The 25,625-nt window shown below is 39.0% G+C and overlaps 1 protein-coding gene across 1 annotated transcript in view; it reads right to left on the bottom strand.

The window, feature by feature from the left end:
* The window catches only part of b4galt2 (UDP-Gal:betaGlcNAc beta 1,4- galactosyltransferase, polypeptide 2), a 142,618-nt gene that overhangs the window by 21,623 nt on the left and 95,370 nt on the right, over positions 1 to 25,625 (bottom strand). The window contains exons 5-6 of the mRNA XM_034887810.1: positions 8,385 to 8,572; positions 5,455 to 5,577 (exon numbers count right to left, since the gene is read on the bottom strand). Of these exons, the coding sequence (XP_034743701.1) occupies positions 5,455 to 5,577; positions 8,385 to 8,572 (311 nt within the window). The remainder of the gene's footprint in view (positions 1 to 5,454; positions 5,578 to 8,384; positions 8,573 to 25,625) is intronic.

The following is a 25,625-nucleotide window of genomic DNA, read 5'->3' on the forward strand; positions in this document are numbered from 1 at the left end:
TGTCAGGGCTCAATCCGAGGGGCGGGATAAATGGTTGTCTTTCAAATTCCCTCTGCACGCAATAGGATAGCACTACAACCAACCAGAGCAACGCTAGTTGATAGATTAAACTTTTGCCGCAGCAGCAGCCATCTTCTTTGTTTTCAAGTAGCATGGAATTAAAGTTTTGGTTTTTCCAACTCGCAAGCCAACGGAGAAGTTGCTAGAGTGAACCTAGCTGCAAATTACATTTGCTGCTGCTAGGGTGCATCTAGATTTCTAGGCTAAGAGGATCCCCAAAGTTGTTCAGAATCATCTGTCATGATAATCAATGCAGAAGTTGTTGAGATATTTCAGTCTGGTTGACCGACCAACAAAAATACACATGAAAAACTGTGTGCTTGTATAGCCTCAGCTACATCCCCACACAGCCCTGTCCACACACCATCTTTTCCAACAGCTTGTCCAAGTGGGTTTTCAAGGGCATTCTCATCTGATTACTCTGTGAAAGGCTTAAAAACAAGCCAGCCCTGAAAAGCAAAGGTGGATTGTGGGAGGGGGTGTGTGAGCCTAGAGTAAAGCAAGACAAAACCTCCATGTCCATGCTCAGCAGTATTTGTTTGTGTCTGCCAAAGCTTCTTTTTCATAAATTTATTATAAGATTGACTTTGGGATGTTCAGTCTCAGTTTGTACTGTCATAAACAAAAAGGAGAGTAAGAAGAGAAAAAGAGGATAACTGACTTTAACTTCACTTCTGTTAGTGTACACTCCATCTTGTTTCTATCATTACCTCCATTATATGCACAAACCTGTTAAAACTCATTGTAACACATTGTATGTTTCAACAATTGCACAACTGGCGTTTCACCCACAGCTGAAACTAACAGGATATGTAAATGCTTTTGAACAGAATCATACAAATTGTCACTTTATACAGAGTGAGATATATGGTCAATTCTTGATTGTACTTTGTTTGCACTGAGATATATTGTAAGTCAATATATTTCTAAAAAAGGACAGTACAACTATATTTCTAAACTTTGAAGCTCAATAAGAAATAAGAAAGATATTTCAGATTCTAAGTTTAGGTTCTGTTGAATGCCTTTAAAATTGATGAATTAAACCAATCACCATATTATTTATAAAAAGGATACTTGCCAGGAGAAACCGGTTGCCACCAGGTGCATGTACACAGTTGCTGGTATCTTATCTCTGGATGGACTTTACCAACTTCTGATAAACATCTGAACGTTATGCTAGATGTTCACTTGTGTGCAATACACGTTCATTTACATCAGCTGTCTGATGATTTCATAATGGGCAGGTAGTGCACACCTGGCTCTGTCTACAGTTTTAGTTGGAGGGGTTAATAGCAAGTGTGTCATATATGTAGCATGTAATTGGTCTGTAAAACTGAAGCAATGCTCTAAAAGCATCTGCTGCTGAACAGAGCTTTAGAGTTGGACTCCACCAAAAACATGTTGACCATCAAATACTCATTGTCCGCAGGTTTGTAGTGTGCTCCTACAAAAGACTTACAAGCACTTATAGTCAGCTTGGATTCACAATATCACAGTGGATTCCAACAGTGTCCCAGATTCATGTTGAAAAACTACAAAATGTCCAAAGAAACGTCTCAAACAACACACTTCTCTCACCGCTGTCCACCTGCACCCTCAATATGTTGCACACATTGAGAACAAACAGCACAGTTAGCTGTTCCCCTTTGTTGCATCCTGAGTATGTTTAATATGTTTCATACTGCAACATCTACTGTAGTTTGTCTTTGGTTTGTGATTGTTTTGCCTTAGCATGTAACAGAAGAAGCAAACACACTGCATCTCATATACATACTGTATATCTACTAATATCTGTTTTTATTTTAACAGACAGTATACAACAGTTTTTTTTTAAATAGGACACAATCTGGGCCCAAGTCATACAAAGTCAAAATAACTGCGCCCACCCTTCTATTTCATTGAAGATTATGTTTTGGAAGTATAGTTCTCATGATGCGTTAGGGGAAGTGAATAGTTATTAAAATTGCCTTGGATTCAGTGAGTTCCAACGCAGGCTAAAATGTAAGGGTAGTATTTTTTGAGCGTTTAATTGTTTACTTATTGTAAAATTGGCACCAGTTAAAGTATGCCAAATTAACTATTTGAGGCTCCTGTTTGCAATGTGCCGACGGTTGTATAGAAATAGTTGATTTTCAAACTAGCTACACTAAACTAACTAAAAACTTTAAAACGTGATAATTCTGAAGTTAGGGAGTTTCTTTGATTTCTAAGCAGAATTAAGGTTTTTTATGGACATTAAAGATAATTCTATCCTTGAAAAGTGTATGTCACACTGAATCTAAAAAGATGTGTATAGTGAAGAGTACAGCGAAGAGCTGACAGAAAAATGAAGGAGGTAGAGCGGTCCGTGAATGGACTCAATCAGGGACACACTGTAGACATTATATGGACAGTATCTTTAACCTCTACGCCCCCAAGATGCCCCACTCATTAAAGCAACTAAACCCTGCCATCATGGAAAATGAAAGGAAATGCAACCAGCCATTTTCTGGTTCTGCCTCGTGTAGCCAGAGTGTCCACTGTTGTGTGACATGGTCACACTTCAGGGTTCAAAATACTACAAAGGAAGGAAACACTTTGAAGAAACTCTTGGCTATTGATTCAGAGGAAGTTACATCCAACTTTTTTGTAGCTGTACTAAAATACAGGATGTGAAAAGTTTCTTCTTTGAGATTTACACTTTCTATCGAAGGATGAAATTATCAATGTAGATTTTTGAGTGTATGGACATAATGCATTTAGGGAAATTTGACAACCATTCAGTGAATCACACATATATATTTGATCACATCTTGCCAGACACTGACAAAGAACTCTCCTAAATAGTGTGTCTACTGAAAGACCATTCTCAAAAACACCAACTTTCAAATACTCTATTATTAGTTTTCTTACAATGCCATTTCAACAAAGGAGACAACGATGAGCTTCACAGTGTGAGAGTGACAGCGGGATACAGAAAAAGAAAAATTAAGAAAACAGATAGTCAAGAATAGGGACAATAAAAATGGTCGCATTTTGTCTGTCAAGAAGTGTCCTGCTGTGTGAGAGTGTGTAGCCGAGTGTGTGCATGTGTGTGTGTGTGTGTGTGTTTATAATCAGTGTACCCGAGCCTGATTCTCTAATTTAAAAGTATTTACCTTATTTCTATGCTACATCTTTGTTTGGGTCTTGTTGTATGAAGTTTTAAAGCCAAACTTTATGATGAATGGCGGAGCAGCTGCCGGTGTTCACTCACGTGCGGCCGCGCGCAGCAGATACTACGTGTTAAGGTAGGCAGGTTATAGGTAACGGAGGAAGGTAATAACGGCAAGCTCAGCCGACGCTTCCTAAAAATAAACATTGTTCACGAGTCCCGCGCCTCAAGTCGGAGTCGAGTCTGAAGTCACTGTGTGTGCGACATGAAGTTACTTTCGATGCATTCTTGATTAGTTCCATAACTTTGTAAATTAACAAAAGCTAGGAAGGGTTTGCCTTTCTCCTGTGTCATTCTTGTGAATTGGTAACGTTACACACACTGGTTCTATTGGCATCACATGTAATGGTACACTGTTGTTTCGCTGACTCCAAAAAGCCTTGCAATGGCACCAACAGGCAAACCCGCATGTAGAAGTCCTTCCACGGCGTCCACAGGCATCATAGAAGCAGGGCGACCAGCTATCCCTGGTGTGTGATTAACGTTAGCGACCGAGTTAAGAAGATAGGCCGCTTCCTCCAGATTCTGAAAAACTACATTGTCGACATCTGTGTCCATGTGTGCCGTTAACTGCAACACACGTTCTGTCAGAGCGCCTAAATGAAAAATGATAAAGTCAATACTTATAACGTTAGCATTGTTTTCAAAAACAGTTGCTAAAGGCCTCAGCTCACTGACAACTACACCGTAGGTAGCCATCTTTGTTGTGTGTGTGGCCGGTGGCATGTAAATTCCACCGTGCAGTGAAATGCTGACCAACCAATGGGCAGAAGTTGGCCCCTTAAGACCCGCCCCTCCTCATTTGCATTAATGAGGTAGAAATGCATACAGAAATGTAAAAGTGACAGGTAGAAATAAGTACCAGGGGTGAAAATAAATAGGGTAGAAATGTAAAGGAAGAATAAAACAGACCAAAAAATTAAACACACACAGAAATAAATACATTTAAAAAATAGGTAATTACTAAATAAAGTTGAAGATTATAACGGACAATAAATAAATAAGGTAATTAATACAAAGGTAAATATATAAAGAAGCTAATTAAAAGAGATATATACATTTATGTCTCACTGTATAATTTAATTTAAACCTACATTTATTTGTTCATTGTATTTTTTGGGGGCAATTAATTGTATGCCTATTTATTTATTGAGCATTTATTTCTTTCTTTATTTATTCTTAAATATGGTAGACCTGGTCCTCCATATTATTTATTTTGTTCAGCCTTTGTGATTATTTTGTTCCAGTAGTGCCATGCACAGATGGATGACTGTGCATTGTCGTAAATATAATCATTCATGTATAATCAATCATTCATTAATATTCAGATCATCAGTTCACCAGGTAATTCAACAATTTTCAATCCAAACAACCGTCTGAGTAGACGATAAATTAAACTAATAGCTCTGCAAGTGGTTCACTTAAGCCGTCTTAAGTCATCTTTCTGTCTTCCTGTCAAATGGATACTCTTCTCCCAGATTCTATGCAACACACCTCCACAGTAATATTATCAGTGAACTTGAGGAAGTCGTTAAAAACTGACTGAAGTACTTCAAACTAATAATTTATTTGCTAATCATTCTACTTCTATAACCAATTACAATTAATCATACACTTCATGAGGAACTTAAGTGTCACTTTTAGTTGAGAGACTTGGTTTCACCATATTGTACTGCCAGTGGAAGCTAAACTAATAGGTTGTGTGTGTGTGTGTGTGTGTGTGGGGGGGGGGGCAGTTCATGGTCTGACATGGAGTTTGAGTTCCTAACAGACTAACAAACATAACCCAGACAGATGATATATTACTTTTTTTCTGTGTGCTGAACTCATTGCAAAATTCTAATAAACCATATGGATGGATGGTTTTTAATATTGACTAATACGTGATTTTCCTTACCTGTAAAAATATTACTTGCATTATGGCAAATTCACCTGAGGAAGGTTTGTGTGATCAAAAAGTTGTGAAATAAAGTATTTGCATGTGTAATGGACAGTGTGCGAGACTTCTTCAACAAGTGTGACTGGTAACCTTTACCTTTTCCGACGCACCTGTCGAAAGGAGAAATATGCAAAACTGCTTTTTTGAATTATTGCAAATTAAAAAGAAATATATCAGGTAAGATAATGTCACATTACACACTTTAATGGTTAAGAAATACGGGGCAGAACCAGCAGCTCGTGTTACGTCCTTCCATGGTTACCTGTTGTAGATGTCGTCGTCCTCACCACCCCAGCCCCAGTACTCGTTGGGAAAGCCATTGATCTTCAGAAACTGTTTTTTACTGAGGCCTGAAACTCCTCCAAAGTACCCTGCATAGGGCAGCCTGCAGGAGGAGGGACAGGAGGAGATGGGGATTGACGAGGAAAGGAGAAAAGGTGGGAGAGGGGAGAAGCAGTGAATGAATAGAATATATGTTAGAATTGCCTAAACAAACAAGAACTCTTGTGCAGAAGGAATATTGGCAGCCTCAACTCTGTGCTCAGCTACATGTTGCTTCTTTGTCAAAGAATTGAATTTCAGACAAAAAAAGTGCATTTGTTCAGTTTTTCAAAAAGGAGCCCAATTTGGATGGCTATCACCAGGAGACCTGGAAATTTAGAAACTAGCCCTCCAGCTTTAAGTCCAATTACCTTGAAGAGTCAGCTTGAATAGCGTGTGTGTGCGTGTGTGTGCGTGTGTGTGTGTGTGTGTGTGTGTGTGTGTGTAGACAGTGGACAAAAGAAGACAAACAGGCGTTTTAATTTTTTTTCCTCTTAGACCAGTGGAGTGGGACGGATGTCGGCTGCGAGTGTCATGACAAGTGCCTGGGGTCTAACCAGAGATTTGAATAACCGCATTGTTTTTCTTGAGAACTTGATTGATCAATTATATTTTTTCAAAGTCTTGCTAGAAAGAAAATTAACAGTTTTGACTCCATAAAATCCATATCTGTTTGATTATTTCCTGAGAGAAGTGTGATATTCATTGTCAAATAATTTACTACTGAGATACAGGCATTATGTATATGTGTCAATCATTTTATGATGTCCATTTAGAGCTATAGTGTGTCGTTTCTGTGTCCCCCATGAAGAATTCTAAGTATTGACAACAACACTGTCAACACATTCAAATGATAAAGCCTTCCATGATCGCGCACCACCTCCACTCCTCCTCCATGCAGTTGCTAGTAGTCAAGGAGGATTAAAAAAGATGATGGAATCTTTAGAAGAGGTCATTATCTTCACTCCAGTTTTTGAGTTGGAAAATCGGACATAATCTTCTAAACATAGCCATATTGAGAAATACAGAGAGTGTTGATAGCTGATAGTCTTAATTAGCTTTGCAGCAATTCATTTGGCAATGGCTTGAATGTATCGGCCGTTTATTATTATCAAAAAGTTACACACTCAAGCATTAAGGACAAAATGTAGGAAAAATACCCCCCAAAACTTATTGTCCTCATTTCATTCTGTAAAATAGTAATAGCTATCCAAACAAACTGCAACTAACCCTTAATCAGCTTCTTTCTATAAAGGCTGGGGTCCTGAACAAACACAAACATTTGATGCCAAAGTTGGAACAGTTTGGGTTATTCTACATGACAAATAAATGTTAGTTTTTTGTATTTTTGTGCTTTTCTTTGAGGTTTGAAGTGGGCTGGGCCATGCTGTGAAATGGACTTTAAGGTGACCCCATCCGGCTCAGAGAGCTTGTCAGGTGTTGTGTGAGGTGCTAAGGTAATGGGAAATAACTTGATGCAACCTAACTTTCGCTGGCAATGTTTTCACCATTTATCCCAAAAAACATATGCTGCTTTTATATTTCTTCCTGAAATGACACCAAAATACAATAATTTACTCGCAAGGTTGGTATTTTTTCTTTCTTTCTTACACACAGGCCTGAAATACACACACAAGCTCAGGACCTATATATGCAGCCATGGAGATATGTCAGAGATGAGCACCCGAGCAGTAGGGGTTCGGTGCCTTGCTTAAGGAAACCATGGCAGTGCCAAGGAGGTGAACTGGCGCCTCTCCACCAGTTCCCAACCCTCCCTATTGATGGCATTACTCCCACTCCACATGATAAATCCAAACATGTCAATTGTGCTTTATTTGTTTGTCGCTTGCTGACTTTCTCCCTTTAATTTGAAAGCTTCCTAAATGCTAAAACCGCCAAACTAAAACGTTTTTAGGCTGACTCAGACAACTTTGACCTTGGGAACCAGTTTTCTACAATGATGTGATTTCTACATCAGCAATTAACTGAAATCAATCCTGTGACCTTCCACTCACGCAAACAAAAAACTTGTCACTAGACATTTTGTATTGTGTGCTCTTGTTAGGACTACAGAAGTATGACCAAATTAAAATTGGCAGCTGTGAACTGCTAATTTAAGCTTCAGACAAGGATTTCCAAGACTGATTAGATTCAGTCAAATTGAATACTGCTCTGTCTGTTGTCTGTCAGAAAAGAGACTGTAGCCCATCTCTAATTATGTTCATGCTAGGCAGCCAATTGCATATTTAAATTCTACTTTTGTGGAAAATATGAAGGGATATATTGTAATACCTTGAGTGGAAAGTCCGTTTGCTGAACTCACCTGGAAAAACCTCCTTCAAGGTAAAATTACCTGTAGTGTGTGTCTATAAGCTATCTACGGAGCCCACCTGGGGTCAGCTGAGCAAAGTTAGAAAGATATTCACAGATTCAAACTTCCGGGATCAATGGCTCTATAGCGAACTGTCATTAAATCACAAACGACGCGTCTTCTCTAACGTATTAATATTAACAACGAGCTACAAACTCATTTTCATCATAACAAGCTGTCCTCCAACCTGAAGAAATAAGATTGTCTCTTCGAGCGCCCGATGAGACGGTGAGATGGCGGTAAGACGAGTGCTTAGGGACCATCTATGAACTACAACAACGACACAAACATGTTTATTAATTAAAGGATTAAATAAGGTAGTGTCTCGGTGCCGTCGGATTATAAAACGAGGGAACGGATTTTTATTATATGCGCACAGTTTAGTTTTTAGTGTACCTAAGCATCGAGATTTGCAAGTAGAAAGTTATGCTAAGAATTTGGGTACCATGGTCCCTTGTCAGCGCTAAAATCATACACCAAGTTGAAAACCATCCCCTCACCTAAAGCCAAACTTGTCCATAGCGATGGCGAAGTGCCTTGGCTGGTCGTAGCAGTGGTAGAGGTTGCGGTCGTCCATTGGAATCAGGTCCACGTCACTAAAGATGAAGCAGTCGTACTCTGCTTCCTTCATAGCCTCCGTGTATCCAACGTTCAACAACTTGGCACGGTTGAAGGTGTCCTCACCCAACTGCAAGAAAACCCAAGAAGAAGGATCAGTTTCATTGTTTTTATATAAGTAGATGAGGAGGGCAGATAACGTCCCTTCATCAGCACGTCATCTGCTTGTGAATAAAGTTTAATAGCTTGGAACGTGTCATTTTCAAAATCACAGATTCAGGATGTGCAACATCAGTAACATCTTCAATGAACTAGTCAACAGATACCAAAGCTCTCTTTCTATAACAAACAATGAGCATTCAATCTGCCACTGCCAAGTTTAAATGAAGAATAATACAAGAGTTAAAGATGATATTGAAAGGACCCTGAAAGAGAAGTAGAATTAACACTGGCAATGAATATGAAGCATTTTCATTATACTGTATGGAAACAAAAATGGGATGCTTAAAATACAATCACTGTTCCCATAAACAATGAGAATATGAGTCAGACCAAGCCAAATGCGGTCAATAATTTTTTGTAACATCTGTTACCTCCGTTGAAGTAGATTCATGCTATATATGAAAGAACGAATCTTAAATGTGCGCGTATTGCTGTGACGAACAGGAAATGTATGGCTAGCTTGTTTAGCTGGTTTGCACTGTAAGGTGATCCTCATGCAACTAGAAAAAACAGCTAATTCATTGTGTGTTTATGCAAGTTTTGGCTCAGATACAGCCATTTGAAATTATATATATTAGTTTAACTTGTAAATACTTTGCCAGAGGTGTGTTTCCCGAAATCTCAATAACAAATGGCAAAGTTGTAGTCAGAATGGGCAGAATAGTTAAAGGACCCAGATTGAAATATACCAGAATTTTCAGCTAAACACGTTGTCAGTTCAGTTTTCAGAGTTCATTAGTATTTAGTGTCTGTAGTGCTGGTCTGTATTATTGCTAAAGGTATTGTGAAAGGTTTTCGCTGCTGCAGTGAATAACTGCATCATGGCCCAGTTTCAACACTTTGGCTAAGATAAATGCATTCTTGCCAAGCAGCACAATCTATGTAAGATAGTCGAGGTTAATATTTATGGCCAGTATTAATTAAATAATGTACAATCTATTTTATATGTCTTTCTGCAGAGGCCTTGTGCCTTGGCTGAAATCCTTGTCAAGCTTAAGGGAGGTAAGTGAGCAAAAAGTGAAGCTACTGTGAAACCCGACACTCTTTAGCAATAGATGTGGAGGGAAATAGAAAGTCAAACTCTTTGTACTGTCAGTACCTGGCACATGCATTTACAGACTAAGTCGTCAAGACAATTTCCCCTCAGGAAAAGCTTTTATTAACTTATGGTACAACTAGTCCGTTTCTTTTAGTACAAATGGCCTCAAGTGAGGATTTGCCTCTTTTTGAATGTGATTTTAAACAATGGATATGTTCATTATATCACATGTATATACAAGGGTTGTTCCATTTACAGGAAACAATAACACACTCAAAATGTGCAGCTAAAATTGCAATGTTTTATTCCTGTTACTTCAGGTTAATTGTTTAAGAGAAAGTAAATGTCACGTCCAGCAAGGTTTTAAATTAGATGAGTAAAGTAGTAGATGAGTAAATAGCAAAAGTAACAAGCCAACTATTTATGATCCAGTAGTTAATGAGTACTGAACATGTGATTGTGAACATTTGTCAAATTGCTCTTCATTTTAGGACCTTTTGAAGAATTTGATCAAGATTTGATGGTGTGAGCAATTGGGGGCTTTTTTTAACAGTAACAACAGTGAGCTACAAAGACATTGGCTGTATTTACTTTGAAAAATGTAGATTTCCATGCAAATCGGACTTGTTGTCCCAGTGCAAAGCTTCATTTCTCATAAAAAAGACCCAGTTTGATGAATGTCTCAGTACGTAGAAGAACAATAAACAACAGTTACTAATTTTCTGCAGTCACATGTTCCTTGGCCATTTATAGAAAACCACCTAGTTTTAACAGCACAGATAATCTCTGAGATGATTAACGCATGTGCTACCTGTCTTTACTTTGGTTCAGGATAAAGTTTTTATTGGGAGGTACAATTATTTCCACACTGGTGCATTATCTTTTTGGACCAAGCGTGAATCAAATACAATGGGTAATCCCCCTGGTAAACCCACTAATACCTGAGATTTGAGAGCATAATCCCCTGTGCAGGTAACTTAAAAAGATCTATTGTCACAAATCCACTAAGGCTTCAAATACCAGCTAATGTGGTCATCTATCTGTTTTTGAACAACAGTCTGTTCGGGAGGTGGAAATCATATAAATAACATGTGGTAAGTGGTTTGGAGGAAAATATGGCCAATGTCTGACCAGAAGCTAAGGGCAGCAACATCAACAGCTTATATATTTTGGAACATTTCAGTGGTTCTTGGGATCTAGGACAAAACACTGTGTGTCCGGCAAAAATAAACCTAATAAGTATATTACACTATGTTATTTTTTTTCCACTGGATTTTCTCACTAGATGTCTCTGTTATGTCCCTGCAGATGAATCAAAACCAAGCTTTCTTTTTGTGCTACTATAGCCTCAAGCAATATTGCGGTCAATGTCTATTATTTTAATAAGACGTCAGTGTTTGAACTTCCCAGCGTCTCGGCTTCATGTCTTATGGCTCTACATCTTCCCTTATAAGCAATATCACATGACTTGCAGGATGTGAGGTAAACTGACAGCCATTATATCAGACGGGCCATTGTGGGTGTACAGAGGAAATGGGATTGATGGATACAGTAGTTTTCATGCTTGTAAGCAAGTGGGTAGGTATAGTTATTTAAACTGCATTTTGTTGGGTTTTATTTTATTTAACAATTTAAACTGAATGATTTTTTATACCTTGGGTTCTTTTTTGCGAGTAAGGAGTCAATGTAGCGATATATTGGTCGGAGAATCGGTGCAGCGGGTGCGGTATTACATTCAATTTATCACACCATTGGGATGAAAAGAGAGCTGAGCCAGAAGGCAAAGCTCTCGATCTACCGGTCAGTTTTTGTTCCTACCCTCACCTATGGTCATGAAGGCTAGGTCATGACCAAAAGAACGAGATCCAGGGTACAAGTGCCCAAAATGGGTTTCCTTAGAAGGGTGGCTGGCGTCTCCCTTAGAGATAGGGTGAGAAGCACAGTCATCCGTGAGGAGCTCGGAGTAGAGCCGCTGCTACTTTGTGTTGAAAGGAGTCAACAGTAATCATAGGTGGTTTGGGCATCTGGTAAGGATGCCTCCTGGGCGCCTCCCTAGGGACGTGTTCCAGGCACATCCAGCTGGGAGGAGGCCTTGGGGAAGACCCAGGACTAGGTGGAGGGATTATATCTCCAACCTGGCCTGGGAACGCCTCGGGATCCCCCAGTCAGAACTGGTTAATGGGGCTCGGAAAAGGGAAGTTTGGGGTCCCCTGCTGGAGCTGCTGCCCCCGTGACTCGATACTGGATAAGCGGACGAAGATGGATGGATGGATGGTTATTTAAACTGACTATTGATATATCAACAATTTAAAAGCTAAAACCTGGGCAGGTTATTACAAATTATTGGTCTAATAATATTAATAAAAGGCTTCAGGAAGCACTACAATGCAAGACAATACAACACAATAAAATACATTACAAAAATAGCAGAAACGTGTATACGTTAAAACAAAGCGTATGTAAACGCAGTACCAGAGGTTAGGTAGTAGGATTACTCATTATTCTAGTTTGGATGCTTTAAGCCATCTCTTAAGTTTATGTTTAAAGATAAGTTAGTTAGTGTGCTCTCTTTATTCAATATAGGAAGACAATTCCAGGATAGCGGGTGGCTCTGACTGAAAAGACTGTTTGCCCAAACCTGCCACGTCTGTACTGTACAACACCGTCCCCTCTGGTAGTTGCCCTTAATGCCCTGCCTACCTCTATGTTCAAACAAGTTTATTTCCCACTACTTGTTTTTATTTTGTTGATGCAGTGTTTTCTGTGGACTCTGCATTTTCCCCTGCTGCCTGCTGAATTTTTCAGTTTCTTCCCCCCTCCTGCTTTAGGCTGTTGTTTTTAGTCCATTTTTTCTCACCCAAAATGCACTAGACAAAAACTGCACAATTTGCCTACAGTGGCTCACAGGAGACTGTAAAACTGTTCATGTGCGAAATTTGACAAATCAACAAATTACATGTTGACAGGGTGAAATGCGGAAAGGGTACTCCGATTAAGCAGGCGGCGATTTTTGGCTCCACATTGCAATTTCACAGTCATCTTTTAACTTTCAAGGACATTTCTGCTCCATTCGGTTTTGATCATGCTGGACCCATAATACAGTATGCAGTCTGCCTTTGCATATGAGCATGGGGTCTCAATTGTGGTCTAAATCTTCGGATGCTGTAAACTGTAAACCTAACTGCTGTTCTGAAAACATGTTCAGTTGCTTGACACTGATTTATCTGTTAATATCCCATATCCTTCTTTGGATCTGTATATATCCAAATCAAAGATCAAGTCACCCAAGGGTGATCTTAATGGGTTGAAGTATAACAGCAGCCCACAGCACTGTCACATTTTCTTCAGCAACGTTTCAGCTTGAACTTCTCATCTGTACCTTTAAAGGGGAATTTGGGTCGATTTTAACACATAGCTCTGTTGTCAGTAAATTTGCAGTGCTGTCAGTAGCAAGAAAAATGAAAACAATCAGTGCTGCCTACACCGTGTTATCTTCCTGCTAGCGTTAGCTGGCTTAAACAGGGGCAAGTTTTAAACTTGTTTTTAGCCTCAAAACATGCTCAAAATGTCTTTAAAAGTGCCTACCCATGTGCAGTTATTCCTTCCAAGTGAACACAGCGAATCTGACTGCTGTAGATGTGACAGAAAGGCATAAACGTTGTGTTAATTCAACCAGTGCACATACTTCTTTTTTTCCTGTTTTCCAGTGAAGTCCACACTAGTGAAAACACGCCTTTCTTCACATCTACTGCAGTCAGATTTGCTGGGATTACTTGGAAGGAATCACTGCACATAGAAATTGTAATGACATTTCAAGCATGTTTTGAGGTGAGATACGGGTTTCTGGAAAAGGGAAAAGGCAGTTTTATTTTTATCCTCAAACTAGTTCACTATAATCTACAAATGAACTACTTACATGTCCTTGTTAGGCAGGTATTCCACAAGTGCGCCCTTGTTTAGAAAAAGTCTCCCAGCCAATCCTACCTTGTACTGACCAAAGTTGGAGAAACAGTTATCTAGCTGCTGTGCTCTTACCTAGCTACTGCAAATGTGCGGTAGATAACAAAGATAAGTAAGAGGTTTCATTCTGTACCTAAAACAGAGACCTAAAGCCACAGACTGAAAACGGGATATGCAGCAATGTTCAGTACAAGAAAAATATGGTGTTTTTTTGAAAATGAAACCATTTAAGCCAATTCTGGTACAACCTTAAAATACAATTATGAACATGAAAATAAGCATAATACGGGCATTTTAAACCAGAAATATATTTGTTTGGGCCACTGTGGGAAGGGCAAAAGGTGCACTGACATACTATCAACATACTTTTTTTGATACTGTAAAAGTGCTAGAAAAGTGTTACCTATTTACACATTCACCATTTACAGAACAACATTATCATCCATTTGGAGTTGTGCTTCAGGTTACCTGAGAAAGTCAAATATCCACTTTTCTTTCTAACTCAGATTTGGTCTCTACCACAGTAACTCCTGAGGGAAATATATGGCTCTTTAGCTGCTAAATGCTCCACTGTGTTCACCAGCTTGTCGCTAACAGTAACTGTGCAGTGAAATTATGTAAGCTTTTTCGCTGAGTTAGGGTTAGGATTAGCTGCCTGTTCCAGTTGAAAATTATGCTGATTAAAACAGATTGTTGCCATATTAAAATAATGTCATAAAACATGCTAAAACATGTAAAACAATGAAGTGAAAATAAGACAAAGTTTGGCTCTAGCGAGACCTTTTAGCTGACAACTAAGTGCAGGCAGCAGCTGGTAAAACACACTTCTGACTGGAAACTGCTGGGGTGAATCACTGGGTACCTGGGAAAATGTGGGTTGGGTAATTGAATGGAAAACACTCATCATCTGCCATCAGAGGGTCCAGTTACTCCACCCCAGCAGCTCAGTGACAGGCAGCAGGAAACTGTGACTGTAACGCACCCCTGTTGTGGTTGTTGGCAGCTCCCTGTAATGTGTTCAACAGTGTGTGTGAGGCAGGACACTGCTAAGTAAAATGTGTGTTTAGTCAGTCGTGATGGGAAAGATTTCACCTATCCTCCAAAAGTTGCAGTGATGAGGTTGGGACCATCTGCAGTTAGTTATCAACTTCAGCGAATTGACAATTAACCATCTAAAGTTTAGATGGTTAATTGTCAATTTCGCTGATTTTTAGATTCTAAACAAACACAAAGATAAAACTGACTTTAAAAAACAACTGCCATCATATTTTGGGAGTTCTTCTTAAGTATTCATGACACATATCTCAGCTCTCTCAAATGGGCAATTAAAACTATTTTTTCAAAAAGTTGAGAGTGTTAGAAAAGCCCCTGCATTCATCCCTGTCAAATGTCATGGAAAGTGAAAGTCACGTCAGCTCTACGGACATTTCACAGCAAAGTAAAGGCTTGTAAATTCTGGTAAATTCTGGCCTTGAAAACCTGTTGCTGACTCAGAGAAATAGAGGCATTAATCTGAAACATGACCTTCCAACATTCTCACTGCCTTTTAAACAAAGCAGGGGATCTCAACAGAAAGTTATTATGGAATTAGAATTTCAAAAAACTGATAGCTATGGTTGAAAAAAGCCAAGTCAAGGGGAACTAGACTTGCTAGATATACCATGCCATGTGTAATTTTTATGAAACTTACTACAAAAAGAGTAATTTTTTAAAGAAACAAATCATGAGAACACTTTGGTAACATTTAAGGGCCCCGTGATTTGATCACACTGACCATCGCTTAATGAGTTATTTCTGCTGCTGAGCGGCACAAAACTAGTAATGAATCAGTAATTACTAATTAGTTTGAGACGTGTATTCTGAATGCGCTGAATTTCGAAAGAATGCCGCTTATACCCAAATAATATTGAATATCCCACATGTCTCGGAAAATGCTATATTTGGAGAAAGGCCTTATGCAGAATATTTAAACAAAAAATACATGCAGTTTCTATGACCTGTATCAAATTCGGAATATTGTCATATTCTGAATAATAGTGGAATATTGATGAGCATGTAAACATATTCATTGATTCTCAAACCCACCCACACTAAAACCACTTTGGCTTTGCTGTTTAGGAGCCACTACTAGAGCCGTTTCCACCCAGCATTAAAACTCATTTATCATGTTCTCATTGACCTCTCCTCGTTGCTGCCCCTCTTTTAAATAAAATACTTTTGAATAAAATACCACTTATGATAGCAGTGGATTTCCCACTGCCATTCAAGTGAAGTTCGTAAAGTCGAAGCTTTCAAGAGACAAAAAGCCTTGTCTCATCAATAAAAATGAGATTGATTGAAGCAGCACATCTTTGTGCATCATTTAGATTTTTTTTTTACCTTCACTCTGGATCACGATAAGTTATATACCTGTAAGTGAACTAATGACACTGAGAAGATGTATATTTATTTAATAAACTAACTTAGCTGGAAAACTAATTTTCTGGTTAAGAGAATAATATTAATAAACTAACTTAGCTGGAAAACTAATTTTCTGGTGAAGAGAATAAGAATGTTAAAGCAAGATGGTGCAGCAATGCTGTATAAGTAGGCACAGAATGTCCTACTACTAACAATGTTTGTTGTGATGGCATTACACTTGGATCCACTTATTCATTTACATTTTTCTCAAATATCAATACCACATTTTAAATCCCCTGCAACCCAGTCTGACTCTAACCTGCTCTGCAAGTGGTAGCTGACGTTTTTTGGGAGTTTTGGTGCAACACATTATTACACAACAACACAGAAACAACAAGAGAAAGTGAAGAATGAGATCGTAAATGACTGCCGCAACATGGTGCTTTTTACTTTGTAAAACATAGTAATAACACAACTGCCTTTGCGACCATTTCAGAAGTTTATAGTGATACAAAATAAATCTGATAAAGATTTAGTGGGGGAGAACAATGTAAGGCCGTTACTCTTTCTTAATGCATATTTGGCCATTTTATGACTTTATAATTGCGATGACAGCAAGTTAGGTAAGTGTGAGACGGGCAACAACATGTAAAAAACTGGACCAAGCGGTTGACAAAACAATTTCACATTAAGGTCCATTTAGTAGCTGTTTTGAAGCATTTAGTCATATTTATAATTCCACAATATCTGAGCAAACTCCATGTGCTGATAAGGATCCTGTACCATGATCATTGTGATCCAAAAGGTTCAGAACAACCACTTAATGGACTTTGAGGTAAAACTGTTTTGTCAATTTTAGAACTGGCTTTAATTCAAACTCTTCGCATCCAAACTTAAATCAATACAGAGTTAAAGTATGATGTCAATTTAAGAGGTGGGACAATTAGCTTAAAAGGCCTTGAACAACACAAAAAACAAAGAAAGGAAACATTTGCTGTGTCCAATCACATTTTTCATTGTTGCCTCTTCTATTCAATCCATGACTTCTCCTCTACTCCCAAAGTAAAAGGTACATATTCCACCTCTCTACACTTCCTGTTCATGTCATCACTTTCTTTTATTTTCTCTCCTCTCATGCTTCTTGTTCTTTCTGTCTCTGGCAGTGCTTCCCTGGTGTGTCTTCAGTAATCTGGTCAGTATCAGTTTCCCTCTTTCTCTATGTGCCCTCTGAAAACCAATTAACCCCGGCCATATCTGAGTATCACCAGATAAATCCATCGCTGCTCCCTCTGTGAGTGTGTGTGATGAACATATAACTTTCTCCTGGTCAGCGCACGCACACGCACGCACGCACACACACACACACACACACACACACACACACACACACACACACACACACACACACACACACACACACACACACACACACACACACACACACACACACACACACACACACACACACTCACACTCACAGTTGTACTGTTGCCATGGATTCAGCAATGGATTAAGGCCCAGCCATTGCTCTGCTTGAATGATTGTCACCATCACAGTGAGCCAGTGTGTGTATTTCAACGTAGTGTGTGTATCACAGTGCACACATTTTGAGTGTCAATGTGTGTGTGTGTGTGTGTGTGTGTGTGTGTGTGTTTCTGTGTGTGTGTGCAAGAGGATTTATCAGTCCCCTGCAGATAGACGGAGGTGGGGCCTCTCATCCTATCATTTGGCTCGGTCAGTCAGTGCAGGGAAAGAGAGACCACGAGAGAGGTAGAGAGAGATGTCACCTTATCTCACTTAATGGAGATTGAGTTGAATGCATGTGAGTGTGTGCGTGGCTTCCTCTGTGTCTGCGTATGAGCATATGTGTTGGGAGGAAAGAAATTGTGGCAACAGTAAACAGTCATAAAAAACACATGAGAGAGAAAAGGCAATAGAGAGCTATTGTGTTCATTTGAGCCTGTATGAACATTTGTGACTAAATGCACTTCACCGTGCGTTCTTAATAAAGGTGATGATCCCTTCATTTCCCTGCCACCTGGGCAACAGGAGGCTCATCAAAGCTTGATTAGATACTGCAGTCAAACATGCACACACAAAAACACACCAGGCTATGTATATCTAATTCATAACCTTACAGTCTTCAATCATATTCGCAGCAGCATGTTTCCTGCTTTATGAGAGCTTGGCACAGAACACAAAGGGAGAAGGAAGCAAGAGTGTGACAGAGTTGGCAGGAGGCCAGAATAACTAATTTGCTGTAATGACTTTCTGGCAGTCTGGACACAGAGGAGCTCACAAATAAAGTGAAAGGCCGGGCCACGCCGGGCAATTCATTTACTATTCCGCCTCAGTTTACCCGATAGACGCAGATCAGGGCAACAACAACACATCAGCCGGTTATGATATGTTACTCAACTGAGCTAGAACAATTTCTTATGAGTAAATAAGTACAGGACAGCACTCCCAATAACTGTATAGTAACTTTTGTTTTATTGCTGGGATCTGGGCCGAGATGTCCTTATGGAAATAAAAAGTGAAACAGCAGTACAGTGGGTTGTTGTGGCGAGGGTTCAGAGCCGTTGAATTAAAAATGTTGGAAGAGAACATATTGTATTGTAGGCTACTGCTTTTTATTTGCAAAGAGTTGAGATAAATCACAATAATTAAGCCATATACTCCATACAATATGTCCAGTACAGCTAATTATGGTTTTATTCCTAATTAAAGGGTATAATGATTTGAAAGCTTCACTTTTAAATCACAACACAACAATATGATTTACTGTGAATAACTAATTATAATTATAATTCTGACTACTCAAACCAGGAGAGAAAAAACTGAATGCATTTGATTCTAATTATAAAAATTCACATGCAAAGTTTGAACAACTCCACACCATATCTTACTGAAAGGTAAGTGGTGATTTTTATATTTTTTCTCTTATTGTTAACAAATTGATCGCACTAAGAAGTACTGTCTGTGTAGCAAATTTCTTTGTGCTGTAGATATGCGCCTATAAAAAAATAAAGTATGCAGCAGAGACACAGGCAGTAGACCGTAGAGAGAGAAAACAGTGTGGTGTCGAGACCACAGAGTGACAAACCAGAGCACAGTTAGTTACCGCCCTGACATGAGGTCAGTCAGAGAGAGAGGAGAGAGAGAAGAGAAAATAGTGACTACCATTGAACCGGATGTGTCAACATGACAGCATAAGCCACAGAAGAAGTGGGTCAGAAACAGAGACAGACAGACAGAAAAGACTGAAGGACAGAAATAAAGGGAGGCAGGGGGAGAAAGAAAAAGAGGATGATGTTAATGACAGAGTAGCTGAAATGACAGCAAAGGTTGGAGCTGCCCTGTAGGAGTTGGTCGGCAAGTGTCACTCAGAGAAAAAAACAGTCTCTCTCTCACACACACACACACACACACACACACACACACACACACACACACACACACACACACTTGGTACATATGAGCTGCCAACTAACATGCCAAAGGAGAGCGTCAGGAATGTGAAGGGCAGAGAGTCAAACCCACCTGACATTTTGACAAATATGGGGCCAGATGGTTGCTGTGGCTTGTTACCTTGATCAGCTGTGCCAGACCTGCTCTAACAGACATATGGGGCTCTGGTTGTGACAAAAACAACTGTGAGGCTGTAAAAACCAAAAGAGGGGCACTCTCCAGAGGCAGAGGAGTGAGTGAGTCAGTCAGTCAGTCAGTCTCTCTCTCTCTCTCTTTCTCTCTCTCTCTCTCTCTCTCTCTCTCTCTCTCTCTCTCAGCATGCATAATCAAATCTAACCTCTCCAGCATTAAGGGCAATAAATACACACAAAGCAGCAAAGACTATTCTCTAACATTAAAGGACCCTATTTTAACAATTTAAGCGGAAAAAAAGGCCGTACCAATAAACCAATCAGAGAGTCATCTCCCATTCCCTTTATAAGCCAGGCACATTTGTAATGTGGCACATTGCTATTATGATGGCAGATTAGCTAAACAGGAAGGAGATATTATCAGCAGAAGAAACTAATCTGCTCGTGCGTGAAGTGAAAGCGCGTGAGCAAATCATATAATACAATTTCACATTGTAATATTTGTATTTATAATCTTCTGCATGTTTATGTGCGGCTGCGTTTTCCTGTGTGTGTGTGTGTGTGTGTGTAACAAGCATAGTGTGCGGACGCTGTGCACGAACCTAGGCACATTTTACTAAAGCGCTGTTAAGATAACAGTGAAATGATGTGTAACTGACTTTAGACCAGAAATGTTGTCAATGTGTCAATGGCACGATCACTTTCTGCTGCCTCAAGATAGCAATACACAAAGAATTCCCCGGAAAGCACCTCCCTGTAAAACCAGCACCGGCAAGATGGGCGCAAGTGCATTTGCTATTTAAACGATGTTGGTGGTGGACAGGAAATTGACAACCGCATTTGGTCTGAAACTAGCAAAGACACGTGCTGCAAGATAGGGCACCAAAGCTTACAATGGTGGATACAAACTCCAGATTAAAACACAGACATGCATCCACAATTAAAATATTAAACATCCACAAAGGGAATGCAGTTATGATGTATTTATTAAAGCAAGCTTGAATTCAAAATACTTAAAAGAATTTACAAATCACTGGTGAAGGACTAGATAGCCGAAACTAGAAAAGTAACCAAACTGGGGCCAATGTAATGGAATATCCTTTATCCTTTCTGAATGTAGTCAGCACCTTTGGAGTATTTTGCACAAGTACTCATTTTTATTACTATTTAAACTCCCACCTCTCCAAGTAGGATTTATCCACCCGTTTTTAAGCCTCCTTTTAATTTGTGTGCACCAAAAAAGATGGAAAGATGGACAGAAAGATGTTTTGAAGATGCGGTGCCAGCATCTTCCCCTGTAGAAAAATCATTCATGTAGAGCTGCAAATATTTTCTTTATTGATCATTCTGTCGATCATTTGTTTGATTAATGGTTTAGTCAGTAAGATGTCAGAAAACAGTAAAAAAATTACAAGTTTCCAGAGCCCAAGGTGACAGCAACAAATTGTTTGTTTTGGTTTTACCAATAATCCAAAACCCCAAAATGTTCAATACAGAATTATAGAAAAAAGAGAAAAGCAGCAAATCCTAACATTTGTGAAGCTTGAAATAACTATTGTTTGGCCGTTTTGCTTAACAAATGACTCAAATGTATATTGATTGTCAAAATTGTTTGCTTGACCAAATGATAAAGAGCTACTGCAGTCAAACAAATCATGCGACAAAGCCTCCCTTACTGTCTCCGCTGTCTGCGTTTCTACACTCACAAATAATCGACATATGATGTTCTTCAACAGTTTATGTGAATTTATGTCAAGCAGCACTTTGTTTTTGTTTGTATTTGTAACCTGAAGGGACGTAAGAGAGATCCAAGAAACTACAATACCCTCTCCTCCTCACACATGTATCCAGAGAAGTTAAACATTTGACTTCCTGTCTCCCCACCAGAGCATCACCTTTTTGTTTTAGTTTTCCAACATATTACTGTGCACCGTGCCTCCTCTAGATGACTTTTACCCACATTTGCATAAAGTTCAAAATATTCAACTCCAGTTTTTAGACTCACCCCTTCTTTAGGGTCACTGGGGAGTCCTGGGTCACCTAACTCTCACATTAGTTTCCAAAGTTACCTGTTCACATCCCTCAGAAAATTAAATGTTTTCCGTACATTTATATCATGCTGCCATTCACGTATCATGGTTACACTGTCTCATAAAAGTATTAAGTATTATATAAGTGTAAGAATACATGGTTAATACAGAATGTTCATAATTATATCCATTGATGGGGAAAACATGCAACACAAAGACTTTATCCCTTGTTTCCACCCTGCTGAGGACTTCATTTTCCTTCTCCCCGTTATCCAAGGTAAGACACACAGGAACAAACACACAAAGGCAGAGTTACACGCTGCGTGTCCCTCAAACCTACCGCTCGATACCGTCAGATGACTCACCCTACTCCATTTCTTATCAGGACCAATATGGGACACCATCTGCCTCTCCCCTAAAAATGACAAAGCCTGCTCCAATTTCCCCATCACTTTAAGATATTGCATGGCCTGTGTGGGTGTTAGTGTGTTTGAGTCTGAGCTCAAGCATGGAGACTCAGTTATTCTCCAATCTTTCTGGTAGAATCCGGATACACTCCTCTGGTAGTGTATGGACTCAGAGACAGAAATAAGAAAAGCTGGTAATAATACCAGGATTCTTTTCCTGACTTTTTTTCTGGAAGTAAAAGCAACTGTAACATGGAAAGACTGTTTGTTAAAAGACACACAGAGTTTGTTTTAGCAAAGCAGTAGCATCCCAAATCACAGAATTTCTTTACATTTGGGTGCAGCAGAAAAGGCTGAAAACACAACATCGACATAGTATCACATTATAAATTTAATATGGCAAACATGTTAGCAAACAGTTGCCTAACACGGAGTGACATTAGCATCCATTTGGAGTCCTGTTTCTTTCCACCTGATCAATGTCCAATGTTCACTTTCAATATCAATGATAATAATTTATAAATGCTGAGGTTTGGTTTTGTATTTGTGCAGTTTGGTGTTGGAAAACTCACCCTAATGAATATTATCTGTATTTTCTTTTTGCTAAGTACTTGTTGCTGCAAAAGTAGATAAATCAGTGAGACAAAAACAGTAAAGATGTGGATCAAAACAAATCAAAACAACAGGGAAAATGTAAATGCAAAACGCTCATGGGAACTTTGGAATGTTACGTTCTGTGGCTTTGTGACTACGAGCGACCTTCTTCACATTGTTCATTATTATTTCATTGTTGATACTGTATATGAAACTGATTCATCAGTACTGCTCTAAGTTAAGTTGAGGAAGCAAAATGAGTCATGTGGACTAGTTCTCAATGGATCCCAACATGACATTTGTAATTATGTTTTTTATTTATTGATTAAGCGTGTCATAGAGTGAGGCCACCTTTCTTGAATCCGAGCCTCTGAAGAAAGTTTACGTTTCTCATCTGACTTCAGACAAAATGTTTACCTTGGGGGTTTCTCTCCAAATGCATTTCAAACTTCTGTTATGCTTTTCACATTTCACAAGTCACATATTGAAAACCCATCCAGTGAGGGTAACTCCCGTGAAGCACAGAGTTCAGAGGAACCAACTTTAGAAATTTAGTCTCGCCCCGAGACTTAAACTTTGAAGCTCTTCGGTCGTCATCCTTTGGGATTCAATCCCATGAAAATTCACTGTTCCTGTTGTCAGAGAGGTGATCCAACAGTGAGATATAACACGTGCCATTGAGAATCACGACTGTGAAGAAACCCTGTCACATAAACAACAAAGACAGATGATCTACTGGCAGAGAGACATAGGTGAAAATCATATTGCCCGAGGCGATGTGCATTACCCATATTACGCCACATCTTTTCTTTTCCTATGCTTCTTTGTGTTTTTCCTTCCTTCTTTGATTTTCTTTTTCCTTGTTTCTTTTCTTCCTTATTTCTGTTTTTTCCTCCCATATTTCCTTCAACCTTAGATTCCTTCTCTATTGCCCTCTTTCTTCCCTTGCTTCCTGTCTTTCAGTGTCTTCCCTTTTTTCTTTCTCTGCTTACATCTTTCTTTCCTTTTTTCCTTCCATCCTTCTTTGTTTGTTTCTTTCTTCCTCCTTCTTTTTTCTTTCTTAAGTCTGCTGTTCCTAATTTTGGGCAAACAGTGTTGTCTTGGGTCAAGAGCTAAAATGTTTCACGCCACAAAATCTTTAATGATGGGGACGCTTCAACAGACAATTCGATTTTGTCCCCTGCTTCATTAGTTACACAGAACATTTCTGGATTCAATCTTAAAAAGAGTAAAACTGTTGCCATTACTGGCTGCTCCAAAGCTAATGTGTGACAGACAACCTGTAATATCTTTCTAAAACAATCCTGTTTTTTTAACTTAAAGCTAGTGAAATTGTAGTGCTTGTAAACAATTAATTTAAGCCTATCTCGGCTGTTCTTGCCATCAGGAAGGTGCGAGGAGGATCTAATCGCAGCCGATAGCTGTCCAAGGAGAATTTATTAATTAGTATGTTGCTGTGGAAGGAGAGAAGCATGGAGAGCCTGGGAGTTGTCACCGTTTTTTGGTAACATGGCTGCATTGTAATGCACTGTGAATACTAATAAGCTCTAATAAAAAAAATGTAGCAAATTCCTAATACTGTGTGTCTGTTTTCTTTTTTTTTCTCTCTCCTTTCTTCTTTTTTTTTTACTTTACATTGATTGGAAAACAATTTACTTTGCATCATTGGATGCAGAGACGCTCCTCATGGGTGAAGAAACATAAATCAGACTTTTAGAACAAACGTGCAGTTGATGTACTCTGAAGTATGATCTATTGGGATCCTAAAGCTGCTCCACATTATTGATAGCCATGTCTAGCTGGGGTCAACAACATGGCTGCTCTGGAAATAAGAGGTCTAAAAGTGAAGTGTCAGTCAAGATCAATTTTATAGCCCTCAGCTTTATCTCTTTTAAGTGAATTATGTGCCATATGTTAACTTGATGTCTACGGAGGGCCAAAAGGATCATAAACTTCGTTGGCATGGCTCTGTAAGGATCTTCAAGCTGAAGGACACTGCTTAGCTGAACAAAGCTTATGATATGGAACATGCATGAAAAGTTGTTTTTGTAGAATCTTTAATTTTATTCTTTATTACACTTTCTACATACAGTAGTACCTCTCCATTCTAATTGTTTCGGTACCAGTATCAATTAAAATCAATCTGTTTTGCAAATGATAAAGACTTAGTCAATTTCTGGGTACATAACGTTCAATCTTCTTAAATGCATGTTGTAATAACAACGTCAGCTGCCTAATCGAAATATAATGCAAAAATGACCAAATCCAGGATTCAAACGAAGTATTATGTGATTGGCTAAATGCTAATGTAAGCATTTAACACAGTAATGTCTAGAAGGTATACTTTATTCACCATTTTAGTTTGATATGTCAGCAAGTTCATTTGCTAATTAGCAGTAAACACAGAGTGAAGTAGAGGCTGTTGAGGATGTCATTGGTTTTGCAGGTCATAATCCAAAGTATTGGTATTTTTTTTGACGTCATGAGTAAGCTAGATGAAAACTTAAGGGATCCCCAAAGTTTTTCACGGAGGGGAACATATGTGTCCGTCCAGCAATCCATTTAATAGTTGTTGGGTCATTTCACTAAAAACCTCAAATGATGCTAGAGAGAGAAGTCGGGGGCTTAGTAAAGTCACTGTAATTCAATTCTTCTGGAAAACATTAATGTCTGAACAAAATTTCAAGGAAATCAATTTAGTCTGGAACAAAGTGGTGACCAACCAGCCAAAAGAAAAACATTGCCATCCCTAGAGCCATGCCGCCAGTGTGGCTAAAAATAAGTAAGCAATAAAACCAGGCCTGCACAATGCCTACTTTTGATAATTAACACTAGAACTGCCATGACGGTAATTTTGACCGTTTTGAAATTTACATATGTAATAACTTTGCTGGATAAAAAAATACAATCCTGCTGGTTCCTGACTTTT

This window comes from Etheostoma cragini, chromosome 12 (assembly GCF_013103735.1).
Source record: "Etheostoma cragini isolate CJK2018 chromosome 12, CSU_Ecrag_1.0, whole genome shotgun sequence".
NCBI lineage: Eukaryota > Metazoa > Chordata > Actinopteri > Perciformes > Percidae > Etheostoma > Etheostoma cragini.